The sequence below is a fragment of the Labeo rohita genome, chromosome 7 (genome assembly GCF_022985175.1).
Source record: "Labeo rohita strain BAU-BD-2019 chromosome 7, IGBB_LRoh.1.0, whole genome shotgun sequence".
In the NCBI taxonomy this organism is placed as follows: Eukaryota; Metazoa; Chordata; class Actinopteri; order Cypriniformes; family Cyprinidae; genus Labeo; species Labeo rohita.
In genome coordinates this window covers 14,880,018-14,894,369 of record NC_066875.1, presented here as the reverse complement: position 1 = coordinate 14,894,369, position 14,352 = coordinate 14,880,018, and the positions used below count along the sequence as shown (strand labels likewise).

The 14,352-nt window shown below is 36.8% G+C and overlaps 1 protein-coding gene across 1 annotated transcript in view; it reads left to right on the top strand.

Annotated features, from left to right (window-relative positions):
- Window positions 1-14,352, top strand: part of pcxb (pyruvate carboxylase b) — a 203,517-nt gene that overhangs the window by 26,831 nt on the left and 162,334 nt on the right. Inside the window, exon 8 of the mRNA XM_051114648.1 lies at window positions 10,689-10,807. Within this exon, the coding sequence (XP_050970605.1) occupies window positions 10,689-10,807 (119 nt within the window). The remainder of the gene's footprint in view (window positions 1-10,688; window positions 10,808-14,352) is intronic.

Sequence of the window (14,352 nt, the reverse complement as noted above, 5' to 3'; positions counted from 1 at the left end):
ATATGCTTTTTCTTTGGCTATCTGAGTCTGAAATCTGAAAACAATCAGAGAGAGAGAGAGATAATAACGTGATTTTGAACACTTTGACTGTTAGAATAACACTTTACAGTAAAGAAAGCCTTGTTAAAATTCATTAGGTAATCTGATCTAACAGTATTACAGCACTTATTAATCTAGGTCAGTAATTAGTTTTGTTTAGTATGTTAACATTACTAACTAAATTGTTTTCAATTCACTTGTCTTTTAAGGCTGGATATGTGTTACCTATGGTATCATTTTAGTATTGATACTGAGGTGTCACATTCTGGTATAGTACCGAAGATTAAAATTATGGTATCGAGCCATCCCTAGTCTGAATCCACTTTTGCTATTTTAAGGACGAGAAAAATGGTCTGCACGCCTGGCTCATGGTCTAAAAAGGTTGTCCCTGTTCACTTAATGAGTCATGGGTGTGTTTTGTGCGTAACATGCATTAAACTAATCAGAGTCTCATCTCCTATTCCCTTTAAGAGCCAGTAGTGCTTATGCCATGGCGGATTTGCTAGTTACACGGCAGAATTCGCTACAACAAAGACTGCTTCTCCAGAGAAAGGGAGGGCCAAGGGGGGCATTCACGGGCCGAGCCCCCTTAAATGAGTTACTGTTCACCTCTTTTCCATCCTCTCCCCTCCTTGCTGAACGTTTTCGAATGCGAAAGTGAAACCAAAAAAAAAACACATCGCATAAGAAAGCGATTAACTATCCATTATGACATGTAGGCATTTTTATATTTATATACACAATAATAATCTTTTACATTGTAATCCTTTAATTTTTAATATTTGACGTGTGTGCTGCTGTGCATTCATGTGTGTGTAATAAGCAGAGTCTATGTGCATTGTGCACCTGCCTATAGGCGCATATTAATAACACGCTCTTTAAATAACAAAAAAATTGCGCCATTGACTTTAGACCAGGTTTCAGTTGGTCAATGGTGCAGTCTATTTAATTTGCCTCAAAATACCAACATGCCAACAATGAGCCTGGACACACCTCGTTTTTAGACCAGCACGACCATCGGCGCACAAATGGGCACAAATGCATTTGCTATTTAAACAACGTGGCTCAGGACGTGAAAATGATAACTGCGTCCGGCCACATCTAGCAATAAACACTTGCATCGTGCCTGGCGCCACATTGCGCTGGATGCATGAGGCCTTTTCTTTCATATTGTGATGTACTACTGTACATCTGTGTACTGTATATATTGGATTACTTACTTACTTACTTATAAATAAATAACTAAATAAGACTAAATGCTATACCCACTTCTAGGCATACATTATACATAGGCATACATTAACCCATAGATAAACTGGATTGTTCACAGTTCATTGCATTTATAGCCTCATCTTCTGTGTGTATCTATACATTTTTTCCCTGAAAGTGTGTGTACACAAACACGCTTGAGCAACAAATACATTTCTGTTCTCTAAGCTTTTAAGCTCTTGTCTGTGCCACCTGATGTGAGCTGCATTCACAATTGCTGTATAAGTTCTCAGAAACATGTGTGCGCAAAAATATATATATATACAATATCTTTTTTCCCAAGCCATTCTAATTGAGCTGTTCATGCAGGAGCTCATATTTAATGCATTTCACAGAGAGATAAAGAGAGACCGGCAGAAGTGGTCTTCTGCAGAATGTCCTGCTGGTGTTAACAAGCTTTAGGACCGCACTTGTCTGCTGGCTCTTATTTTATATTCTGACTGAGAACATCAATCTTAATTCCACCAGACTGCCAGCAAGGGAATTTTTGAGGGATTTCATTGGTTTCATCTGGAGTGTGTGTGTGTGGAAGGGATGGTGTTGTTCATTTTGTTTGTTTGTTTTTCAGTTTAGCGTGGATGCCTTGGATTATATTCACTAAAGCTTTGGGGTCTTACCGAGTATTATGGGACATTTGCCATGGTGTTTATTGCCTTGTCTGTGGGCCAGTTTGGTGGATTCAGCAGAACTTCTGTCTCAAGTTTTTTTTTTTTTTTTTTTGTTCTTTTTTAACAAGCAAAAGAAAGAGGGAGGCGAGAACAAAGGATGGACATTGGAATACAAAGCAGAAAAGTCCATGCAGTGAAAGGACATGTTTACACTTAAAATGTAACCTTTATCTAAACGTTGTGTATTTTACATTAAAAAGACAAGTGCTAATGTGTTCGTAAAAGATGCATCAAGAAGGTTATGCAGGAAACTAGATCCAGTGTCAGCAAAACATATGGTATTTGAAAACAACGAAATTAAATGCTCAACCTCGTGATTGCAAATACTTTAAAAGGGAAACCCAGCACTTGTCGTAAAGACTATAGATTTTAAATTTAAATTATGCACTGGGATACAGAATCTGCTTGATGCGAGTAAACTGCTTGATGTGTATGAGTTATGATCCAGTCGGCCTGATCGGATCACAAAGTTTGGACTTCAAGTTGTAAACATCAAGATGCAGTAAAAAAGTTGTAGCACAAAATACTGCACTTTGTACATTACAATTACAGTACAGAAAGAGAAGGGGAGAGAGAGTATTTTCCTCTATTAAGGTGACTGGGTGGATGAAAGGTTGCAAATAAGGAATGGAGGAAAAAATGATGAGCCAGATCAATGAGGAGACAGCATGATTTAATGAGCAATTTTGAGTTTTTTACAATTCTAGTTTATTTCATTGTCTGTGTTGCCTTGCCAACCGTTCTCATGCCTCAAGATTCCTAATGAGCTATGAAGTACAGTTGTGAAGTATTGACTACTTCACTTGCTTATTCACTCAGACTCATTCACTTGCTCACTGATTCGCTCATTGCTTCACTCTTTTACTAACTCACTCACTGATTCAGTCAGTCAGTCAGTCACTCACTCACTTATAGTTAGTCCCAAATGACATGGACTATGGACTATGCACTAAGGCTGACAGGACTTTCCTTACTTAAGGAAATCTGTGACAGCTGAGTGCATAAAGTATTCTTCAAGTCTTTTTTCGGTTAAATAAATGCAGTTTCTAGGCATTTGAAGTGTACCTTTTCTTTTTGGAATTTTCAGTGTGGACACACAATTTTCACTATTTATACTACAAAATTGCATAGAATTTTGCATACAGCGCCTTGCGAAAATATTGATAACCCTTATTTTTTTTTTTTCACATTTTGTTGTGTTGCAGCCTTATGTTAAAATGCTTTAAATTACTTTTTCCACATCAATCTACACTCCATAAAATGACAAAGCACAAAACAGGTTTGTAACAACTTTGCAAATGTATTAGAAATAAAAAATTGATATAGTTCCATTGCATAAGTGCCCTGCTGAAAAAAACAGCATATGCTGGTAGGTATGTTTTGATGCTGGGATGCTGGTTAGGTATGTTTAGATGCTGGTTTAAGATGGTCCTGTGCTGGTTTATGCTTGTCCTTAGCTGGTTCATGCTGGTCCTTTGCTGGTTTATGCTGGTCCTTGACCAGCAACATGACCAGCTAGGGACCAGCATAAACCAGCAAAGGACCAGCATAAACCAGCTAAGGACCAGCATAAACCAGCAAAGGACCAGTATAAACCAGCTAAGGACCAGCTTAAACCAGCAAAGGACCATCTTAAAGCAGCAAAGGACCAGCTTAAACCAGCATCAATACATACCTAACCAGCATCTCAGCATCAAAACATACCTACCAGCATATGCTGTTTTTTCACCAGAGTGTTCATACCCTTTTCTGGGAGCATTCTTTCCTAGAGCTGGCCTCCTGGCCAAACTGAGCAATTGATGGAGAAGGGCCTTGGTTATACTGGTGACCAAGAAGCTGATGGTCACTCTAGTTGAGCTCCACAATCATATATACAGATGGGAGAAACCTACAGAAAGACAAACATCACTGCAACACTCTACTGATCTTGGCTTTATGGTGGTGTGGCCAGACTCAATCCTCCTCAATGAAAACATATGAAAGCCCACTTGGAATTTGCAAAACTCTCAGATTGTGAGGAACAACATTCTCTGGTCTAATGAATCTCAATTCCAAGCATCATGTATGGAAGAAACCAGGCACTGCTCATCACCTGCAGAGTGCCATACCAACAGGAAAGCCCCAGGTATACTTCACTTTTCCACATTCCGTCTCTTTTTTCAGCAACAGGGACTGAGGGACTCGTTAGAGGAGAAGGAAAGCTCAATGCACCAAAAAATTGAGATTAAAAATTTTAAATTAAAACCCAGTCCAGAGCATTCAGAACCTCAGACTGGGCCGAAGGTTCACATTCCATCAGGACAATGATCCTAAGCACACAGCAACCTGAAAATGTTTGCCAGCCCCCGTCCAAGCTGACAGAGCTTGAGAGGTGAAGAGGTCAGGCGAAGAATGGCAGATAATTGCCAGATGGAGATTTGAAAAACTTGTCAACTAAGTACTGAGTTAAGGGTATGAATACTTATTCAATGTACGTATTTCAGCATTTTATTTTTGATAAATTTGTAAAGTTGTCACAAATCTGTTTTGTGCATTGTCATTATGGTGTATGTAGTGTAGATTGATGTGGGAAAAAAAGTAATTTAAAGCAGTTTAACATAAGGCTGCAACATAAAACGAGAAAAAGTTGAGGGGTGTGAATACTTTTGCAAGGCACTGTAGGGTTGGGGAAAAAAAAATTGATGCATTGTGAATAGAGAAATGATTCTGCATTGATTCTGAGATTTTCAGAATGAATTGTGATTCTCTTTTTAATCGATTCTAAGCTTTTTAACAGCAGATGGCACTGCATGCTTTAAAAATAGCTGTACTCTGCTTACTTCCAATTCCTTATACACACTTGCACCTAAAATAATCATTCATAAAGTTCCACAATATTGAAGTGAAATACGAGGTGCAATTACATGACTCAGTCGAACACACAAGCGCTCTTCTTCGTGAGTATTTGAGTATGCGGTTAAAAACTACTGTTGGAAAAATAAGCTCAGAATCGTTTACAGAGAGAATCACGATGCATTTGAAAAATCTCTGGATTAATCCACGAATTGTGTGCGTAAGTACGCAAGTTGGCATGAACCTATTCACTTGCTCACTGACTCATTGACCAACTTACTTATTTATTAATTGACTCAGTCGCTTATTCACTTACTGACTCACTCACTTGTTCACTCTTGTCTTGAGCTTGCTTTTTATTTAGCTCTGTTTTTTAAGGTTCTGAATCATAATCAGTGTCTTATTTCTTCAAAGCAGTCAAACACATTCCTTTCTTTCTTTTTGCTTTGGTCCTATGCTGAATGAATTGAGGGAGAGGATGACCCCAGTGGTTTTCCCAATATTGTGCTTTTGCACACAGAGCTAGCAGACTGCTTACTGTAGTGCATGAAAGGCTGTGTTTGTGTCAGTGCTTCTCAAATGTGTTCTGAACTAAAAATCTGCCATCTGCTTTATTGTCTGAAACACTGAGCTATAAAATCTATAAACAGTAAAGCAGACCCTCATAATAAGTTTTATTTGAACTTGTCTTGTTTATTACACTTTCGTACACTCATTTAAAGAGTTTCATTAGTTCATAACATAAAGCGTTCTCTAGATGTCACTAAAGCAGTGAGTTAAGTCTAAGCACGTCTGGAGCTCTGACACGCTGCAGGTAATGACTGAACAATGATGTGTGCTAATAACCATAGTGATTTTATACTTCTCCTTTTATTCTCCTCATGTGTTCACATCTGCTAGTGCCTATAATTCATCTTTGGACGCAATTACCACTTTTCTCATTGACGTATTATGGGTCATATCTGTAGGTGAATGGTCACCATAGCAGCCGCTTGAGAGCCGATTATAATCACACATGTCACCACAAACACGTCTGATCAAAAAGACACTGATTGCGTCTCTCTCTCTCTGCCCACCCCACACTTTTCTCTTAACCATCTGTCCTTTCATCCTGCTTCTCCTTATGGTACTTGTTATAACCTGCTTATTTATGCTGCATCATAAAGGGAAGTAGCAGAATAAAGTTTATTGAATTTAGCTGAAAAGAATTTTGCTGAAAGATCCATTGGCGAGATTAAAGGAGATAGGGAGGTCTATTGACACTTCTGCAGGTCAAGGAGCTCTGTAGCATCTGCAGAAAGCTATCCATTAGCATTGCTGTTCATCTCCTGGAAAACAGCAGAAACCTTATTGAAGCCATATTTTTTTTGTTTGGGGCATAAGTGTACAACCCCCGTTTCCCATAAAATTGGGACATTTTATAAAATGCAATAAAATCAAAAACCTGTGATTTGTTAATTCTCTTTAATCTTTGACAAAACTACAAAGGAAAGATTTCCAGTGATTTTGCTTACCAACCTAATTGTTCGTAAATAAACAAATTGTACTTTAGATGGATGCAAAGTTGAGACAGAGATAAAATAAAAGTGAAGAGATTGTCAAAGTTAAAGTATTTTAAAACATTCCACAAAAAAGCAGGTAAATTGGTAATGTGAGGATATATTTACGGAATCTGGAGAAATCTCAGTCCATATATGGAAAGTCAGGAAAAACTGTGCTGAATGTGTGTAACCTTCGAGCATTGCATGAGAAAACGTGGTACTGTGTTAAATATAGCCACATGGGGTCAAGAGTAATTCGGAAAACCGTTGTCACTTAAGAAAGCCTGTTTCTGCATCAAGAAATGTAGCTTGAATCTCTGTTACTCAAGAAGAAAGTCATACATCAATTCTGTGCAAAGATGCTGCCTTGTTCTCTGGGCCTAAGCTTATCTCAAATGGTCCAAAAGACAGTGGTAATGTGTGCTGTGTTCTGATGAGTCCATGTTTCAGCTTGTTTTGGGAATAACAGACATTGATTTCTCCATGCCAAAGACAAAAGAGACCATCCAGACTTATAATAGCAACAGGTGCACAAGCCAACATCTGTCATTGTATTGGGGTAAATCAGTGCCCACGGCATTACATATGTTGAAGGTACCATTACATTACATATGAAGGTACAATTGAGGCTGAGTCATATATTGAGATTGTACAGAGACATATGCTGCCATCAAAATGACATCTTTTCCTGGGTAGCCCATGGTTATTAGAGTGAGACAATGCCAGGCCTCTTTCTGCACGAGCAACAACAGTATGGTTTCATAGAGAGACTGGATGTGCTTGACTGGCCTGCCTGCAGTCCAAATCTCTCTCGTATTGAAAATGTATGGCACATTATGAAGACGAGAAAAAGACAACATAACAACTGACTGTTGAGCAGGTGAAGTTTTGTATCAAGTAAGCTTAAGATCTTTTTTTGAACTTTTGTTAGCTAAATAAAGGTTAAAGAGATTTAATAAATCACAGATTCTAGTTTTTATTACATTTTACAACATGTCTCTACATTTCTGCAAATGGCTTGTATTGCGTTTAATCACTATGGAGCCACAGGAAAATTATAACAACCCTAGTGAAAAATAAATGTACTAAAATGTATTTGAAATACATTTATTTTCACTTTAAATAACTTGCATTTGAAGACTGATATTTTTTTTTTTTTTTAAATCATGCAATCATCATCAATAGTGACATTTAAACACATTTTAGGCTTAATGTTAATAAATATGTAATGTGCACAAGTAGTACTCCACATAAAGTTTAATTATAATTTTTCTATCCGTAAGTCTTGAGGGATCTGTCAGATGTTAATAGAGTAGGGACCACAAGAATGGTATACATGTTACTGATCAAAAGTTTAGGAGCAGTTAATTTTTTTTAATGCAAGCATGCATTAAATTGATCCAGCTGACAGTAAAGACATTTACAGTATAATATTAAAATAATAATAAAATATAATACAAATAATTTTTGTTTACAGTTTGAGCAAAATTATGAAGCAGCACTGTTTTTAACAATGATTATAATAAGAAATGTTTCCTTTTTTCTTCTAGTAAATGCAGCCTTAGCGAAACCACTGTGATATGTACGTATTGATTAGTATTTCGCATATTGCAAAAAAGTTCCCTCAGGTAAGTTTTTGCCGTGAGACCTGGTAGACTAATACAGGTAGGACAGTGAAAAAAAAGTAGTTAAGTAAAGCTGAGTAGCTCAATTCAAGGAAAGACCTTATTTTTAGGTGAAAAGTAGATGTAAACCCAGCTTCCAGTAAGGCCCCAATAAGTCTTCGAGATATGGAAACAGTACCTTAGAGGCTGTATTAAGTCACGACTGAAGGATGTAATTGGGCAAGACTCAAAACGAAATATCCCTTATGAGAAGTGTCTCCCCTATGAGAAGACTTTCTTTGACAGTGGGAAGGGTGAAATTATAATTGTTGAAATACATAATACATGGAACAATTTTATTGATTGTTTATGTTGCTAAGGGTGGTTGCATGATTCACAGAACCATTGACACCATGTTTATTTATTTATTTTTATCAGAACAGAAGTCAAAGAGGTACATATTATCTTACCGTAGATAGGACTGCCTTTGAATATTGTGTTGGGTAAAAGTGGAGCCTTGGAGTTAAAAAGATTGAAATCCACTGTGTAAATTTTAATGTTTCTCTAGCTATGTCATGTCAGGGATTTGTTGTTGTTTAGTTTGAGTTTGGAGTGATTTGACAGTATCCTTTAACCCTGATATATGACTCAAGAATGCTCATTTATATGATATATATTGTATAGAATAATAGATGCATATAATATGATTTATTGTATGAATATATGTGTCCTACGCATTTTTATATACACGTCAGCTATAGTATATTTATTTAAATGAATATATTCATCATTTTACATGAAACCCCTTGAAGTTCAGTTATGAGTTTGAATAAATCAATTGCTTGTGAAAAAAAAAATCATGTTACATTGGTGCGTGTCAGAACACCAGCAGCATTAGGTAAATCTACATATTCTCATAATTTTCCATTTTGCCATAATGACAGTAGCCACATGTGTATCCACACGAATCGGATCAATTCCTGCCTTCCGGTGGTATCAATTTGTACATGCAGTTGCAAGTTCTGAAGCGACATTCAGGCTTGATAAATCACTTTGTGGGTGCAATTCCATCTATTTGCATTGACATCAGCATGTATTTTGTGCATGTATGAAGAAAGACAGATTATAAATTTAGCACCATGAAAATTGACAAAAAATAACAGGGTTTTTTTATCCACGAAGAGGCCTTGTGGTTTTACATTAGACTTTCCAGAATTCATTAGTTCGTTCATTTTTTATTCATTCATTGATTTATGTGTTTGTTCAGTCACCCATATGTTTGTTCATTGATTCATTCATTTTTTTTTCTCTCTCTCCCTCTGTAGTGGTTTAGCTGACATCAGTTTGAACCCTGTTCTCACGGTCATGTTAGTCGGTTAAGATTAAAAAGCATCAAATCCTTCTGGCACGATTGACATGGGGTGTGGAGGGATGCAGGAAAGAGGGATGAATGGAAAAAAGGCGGGAGCCAAGTAAAAGAGTGAATTAATTTTGTCAAATCGGCATCAGTCTGTTTATTTGTGTGAAGTGTGGATTTATGTCCATGTATATGTGGTAAATATTGTAATATGTCAGAGTAAGTTTGCAAAGCTATGTTTGAAATTATATTTGTGTGTGTATATTTGTGTTTGTGGTGTTCGTGTGGGTGAGCGTCTGCTTTTGGCAAGCTCGTTGCAGAGTGGGATTAGTAGGCAACGCTGAATTGTGGGGAGAAATTGGATCAGATTACAGTGAATTTTGGCACTGGATTATCTTCAATCCCTTCAGTGTATCCAAGTAGCCTGAATGAGTGTTTATGAAAGAGAGCATGAGAGAGAAGATACCAGAAAAGAGAGTTGCAGACTTTAGAAGAAGCGGGTTCCTGTATCTTTGTCTCCTTCTGTTTTTGTCTTTTATGTTTAATGTGAGACTGTCTTCATCTCACCTAGGATATCTGTCTCTATATCTCCTACACATCTCCTGCTCCATGGGTTGTGTTTTTGGCTGGTGTCAAGACCAGCAGTCCTGCTGATTTCATGGCTTTTATCAGAAGCCTCTTTGCTTCTTTCTGCTGGCACCACGCTGTTCAGCAGAATTAACCAATTGCCGGAGGGTTTTTTTTTTCTACAAGCTGGAGAGATTTAAGAGGGAAAGTTTGAGCTTTTTAAACTAAATCTCTGCTCATCATGTTAGGTTCAAATTGTCATTCCTCTGGGAGCTCAAGCAGAAGCCCCTGGGGATACCGGCACATGTAAATAAAGTTCTCAAACTTACCCGTCTTCTCATAATTTCCATACCAAAATATCTGACATTGTTACAACTATTTCTAAGTTCTAACAGAAGGCATCTTCTGATTATTGTATTCTGTGGAGCTTATGTGTTGGGTTCTTGTAGCATGTTTCAATTTAGCAACTGATTTTACTGGATGCCTTCCAAAGCACAGTGCAGCTTGAGCTATATAAGATCTATATAAGATATAAGGTCCTGGAGGGCCACTGCCCTGCAGAGTTTAGCTCTAGTCTAAATCTTTAGGATTGCTTAAAAATTACAGACAGGTGTGTTTGATCAGGGATGGAACTAAACTTTGCAGGACAGAACGTGCCAATCCCTGAACTCTACTCAATTAGATGTTCCAACACACCTAATTTTAGTAGAGTACACAAGATTTGTGTGTTAAGGAGTTTTAAGGTGGTCCATAAACAACACAATGCTCACAATGTATTTTCATGCTAACACTATAACTCTGTTTTCCATAGGTGGGCTATGAGAACGCAGGCACAGTGGAGTTCCTGGTGGATAAACATGGAAAACACTACTTCATCGAGGTGAACTCCCGTCTACAGGTGGAACATACGGTTACAGAGGAAATTACTGAGTGAGTGACCAACTATGCAGTGACATTTGAAATATGCACAGGAAATAAACTCCCAATGATGTTAAGGATTTTATAGCTTTTTACTAGATTGATAGCTTGTTTTGAGCTATTTTCCAAAATATTAACTTGTTGAGCATTAAATGAATAGCAAATCAAAAACACATCAAAGCTTTGTGTTTGTGTGCATACGCTCCATTCATTTTTCTGAAACAGAATGTCCGGAGGATATTACATTTATATTTGCTATTAGACGTTTTTTTATCAAAGCGAATTCTAAGAAAGCACAAAAATCATGTACACTGCAATTACTTAAACAGTCAAGCACTGAAGAGCACTTGTGTACAAATATACAAATGCAGTAATTGCATTCAAATGCTGTAGTAGCACTCAGAGTTCTCATGACAGTCTGATAGCTGAATTTATATGGTTTCTAACTGGTTCAAACTTAACCTGCTTTCAACCTGGTAGACCTGTTTAGTTTTTTAAATTGTTAATTAATTTACAAGGAATTTCCAAACATTAAAAAATAAGTAAAAAACAGTGATAGAGTGTGTTTGAATATTGTTGTAGACAATGGTGGGTCTTTATCAAAAAGATACAAAGGTTGAGAACCACTGTAGCAGGTCAAATTGTAGATACTGGTCACATTGTACCAGTTACAAACTATTTCTCAGACAGCTTAAGCTAGTATGGCCTATTTTTTCCTTAAGTCAAATCAACAAATGTAGTAGTGCTAGTACTACTGTATGAAACCGAAATAATGCAATAAACATTAATTTAACAACAGTAGATGTAACATACAACCCTAATGTACAAAACTGATGAATGAAAAAACTATTTAAGAAACAGTTATTTCAACAAAAAAATATGAAATTTAAAAAAATGCAATGCAGGGAATTCTGGGAATGTCAATTTACGGTTATTCACTGTAAATTTTAAACGTTTTGAGAATTTAGTTATAAGAATGTTTTCTCTTACCATTACGAGAACCTCAATCGTGTACAAAAAACATCAAAAGAAAGTTCTAAGAATGTTGTTCTAAGACCGTTTTCTCATAACAAGAACCTTAATTGTGTACAAATAACATCAAAAGAACGTTCCGAGAATGTTTTTAATTATTAATAATGTTACAAGAACATCCTATAAACATTATTTTAAGAATGGGGCTGAATATCACGTTTTTGGGGTAGCTTCAACCCGTCGACATGAAAAACAACCCGTGGCAACAGTGTTAAAGTAGCTTAATTCCACTGGAAAACCGCGGACTTGCCAACACTGGCAGGAAAACTGCAGATTTGGCAACCTTGGTCCTGGAAGAGATTTTGTATGTTCAGTCGATGCGAATGTGGTTCCTCAAATAAGTGAATCATAAATTGGTGCCTGAAAACAATCTGAAGTAAATGATGTGTTGACTGTTTTTGATTAGTTATTTGAAGTATTTGCCTCAATGGTTCCACAATTAATGTGTAGGCCAGAATATTAACAGCGTGTGAGGACATGCAGCATGCATGTGAATTTGCATCTATACGTAGGTGTATGTGTTCGCACACTGTCATTGTACAGCATCTAGGATAAATGCTTGTCTGCCACCCCACCTTGAGAAGTTGGTCAAGGGGAGAGAGAGATAGTAGGAAGAGGGAACTAGAGAGAACATGTGTTAGGAACAGCATGTGTGTGAGAGAAATAGAGTGTGAGAGAGAGGAAGGAAAAGGAAAGAGGCATTATAAATAGCTCTCACCTCCCCTGATAACCTATGAGCTGCTCCATAATGACATAGAGATGAGCCCGATCTCATCACACATGCACACACATACACACATGCTGACAAGCACGCAGACATTAACGCACTGATGAGTCAAATGATTGATAGCACTCCTTTCATTCTTCCTCTACACTCATACACACACACACAAACACATCTTTGTGTTTTCCAGCACAAGTTCCTCACCACAGAAATGGAGACTCATACATTATAGATATCAGAGTTGTCAAGTGTAGTTGACAGCACTGCTTTGAATTGGCTCTCATTGCGTGTGCTGCCATCTTAGATTTGCAAAGGATTTACTGAAATATATAATGAGTATTAGTTTGTCATTTGTATGGATAGCATACTGCCTCTTTTACACTGGGAAATATAGATTTGTAATGCAATCATATTTGTACATGCTTATTTTGCAGCACAATGTGTGTGTGTGTGTGTGTGTGTGTGAAAGATAATATATTCCATTTTATACACTAATGTGATCCATTCGTTGCGGTTTCTGTTTGTTTAATGTTATAAAGTGTGATTGTGTGTTTTTGATTTGATACAAACACTGTAATTTCGTTTTCACATGCTTATTATAATGAAAAAAATGGAAATGTGGTCTTGAAAGGGGAAGACCTTTTTATATACTTTTTTCTGTACTTTTGTTTACTTTACGGTAATGTACTATCCAACTCTTTCCTACTTCTGTGTCTGTTTGTTGTATATAGCCGTGTACAGTGTTTTTTCTGACGAAATGATAATTTAGAGCTATAAAATGAATGTGGATAGTGTGAACTAGATCATCTGTTTGAAACATGAAATGAGTATTTCTTTTTTAATTACATAGTTATCATCAATACTGATGTATTATGACTCCCTTACTTTTTTTTACTGAAATCTCAGACTTTATATCACAAACTTTTGATTTGGAAAATCTTAGCACAGATTGAGACATTATTGAGATCTCTTCTGAAACTCTAGGAGAACATAAGAGATTATTGGGGGTCTTTCTCAGGCTGAGAAGCAAATGGGAGAAGCTCCACATTTAATCTCATTAATCTGTCTGGGAAAACCATTAAAATATCTTGTTCATGATTAAGCACAATTAAGCACATTTTCCCCTTAATTCTCATTACTGTAATGCCAACGATCAGTAATGAAAATGGTCCCGTGCAGACACAAAGATTGGTTTATTGTAAATTAGCGTAAATTAAATTCAGTACATCAAATAACAGTTAAATATTTTACATAAAATTGAAATAACTGGTACTACCAAAATGTATAAATACTGTATAATTGACATAATTTATCATTATTTCCTATTACATTAGAGTACTGAGAATTGTCATAAAACTAATGCACAAAAATCCTTATGGTCCTAACAGGCTTCATATTGTATTATACTGCTTATGATTTTGGAGTGAAATATGGGCAAGGTTTTTGTGCTTGTGCATGTACAGTATATGTTGTTATAGTGTTTGTGTGTGAGCAGGTGGATGTTTGTGTGTTCAGGGCAGCCCACCACATATTGAGTAATGACCACGCAACAGTCTCTAAATTGCTGCAGTAGATCTTTATTTTGGGTTGCACTGTTTGAGACAGAAGTAGAGGACACAGAAACAAGAATAAACTGCAAAAGAGGCTAAAAACTAAGAGAAATAAGGTTGTAGAAAGGCTAAAGTCAGAAGTGAGTGAGGGTTTTGGTGACCCAAAACCAGAAAACCTATTTCACCTTTCTTTCTGACACTAATACCCTTATCAATCTCTGTGATTTAGTTCACAACCTTTCCCTTCCCCT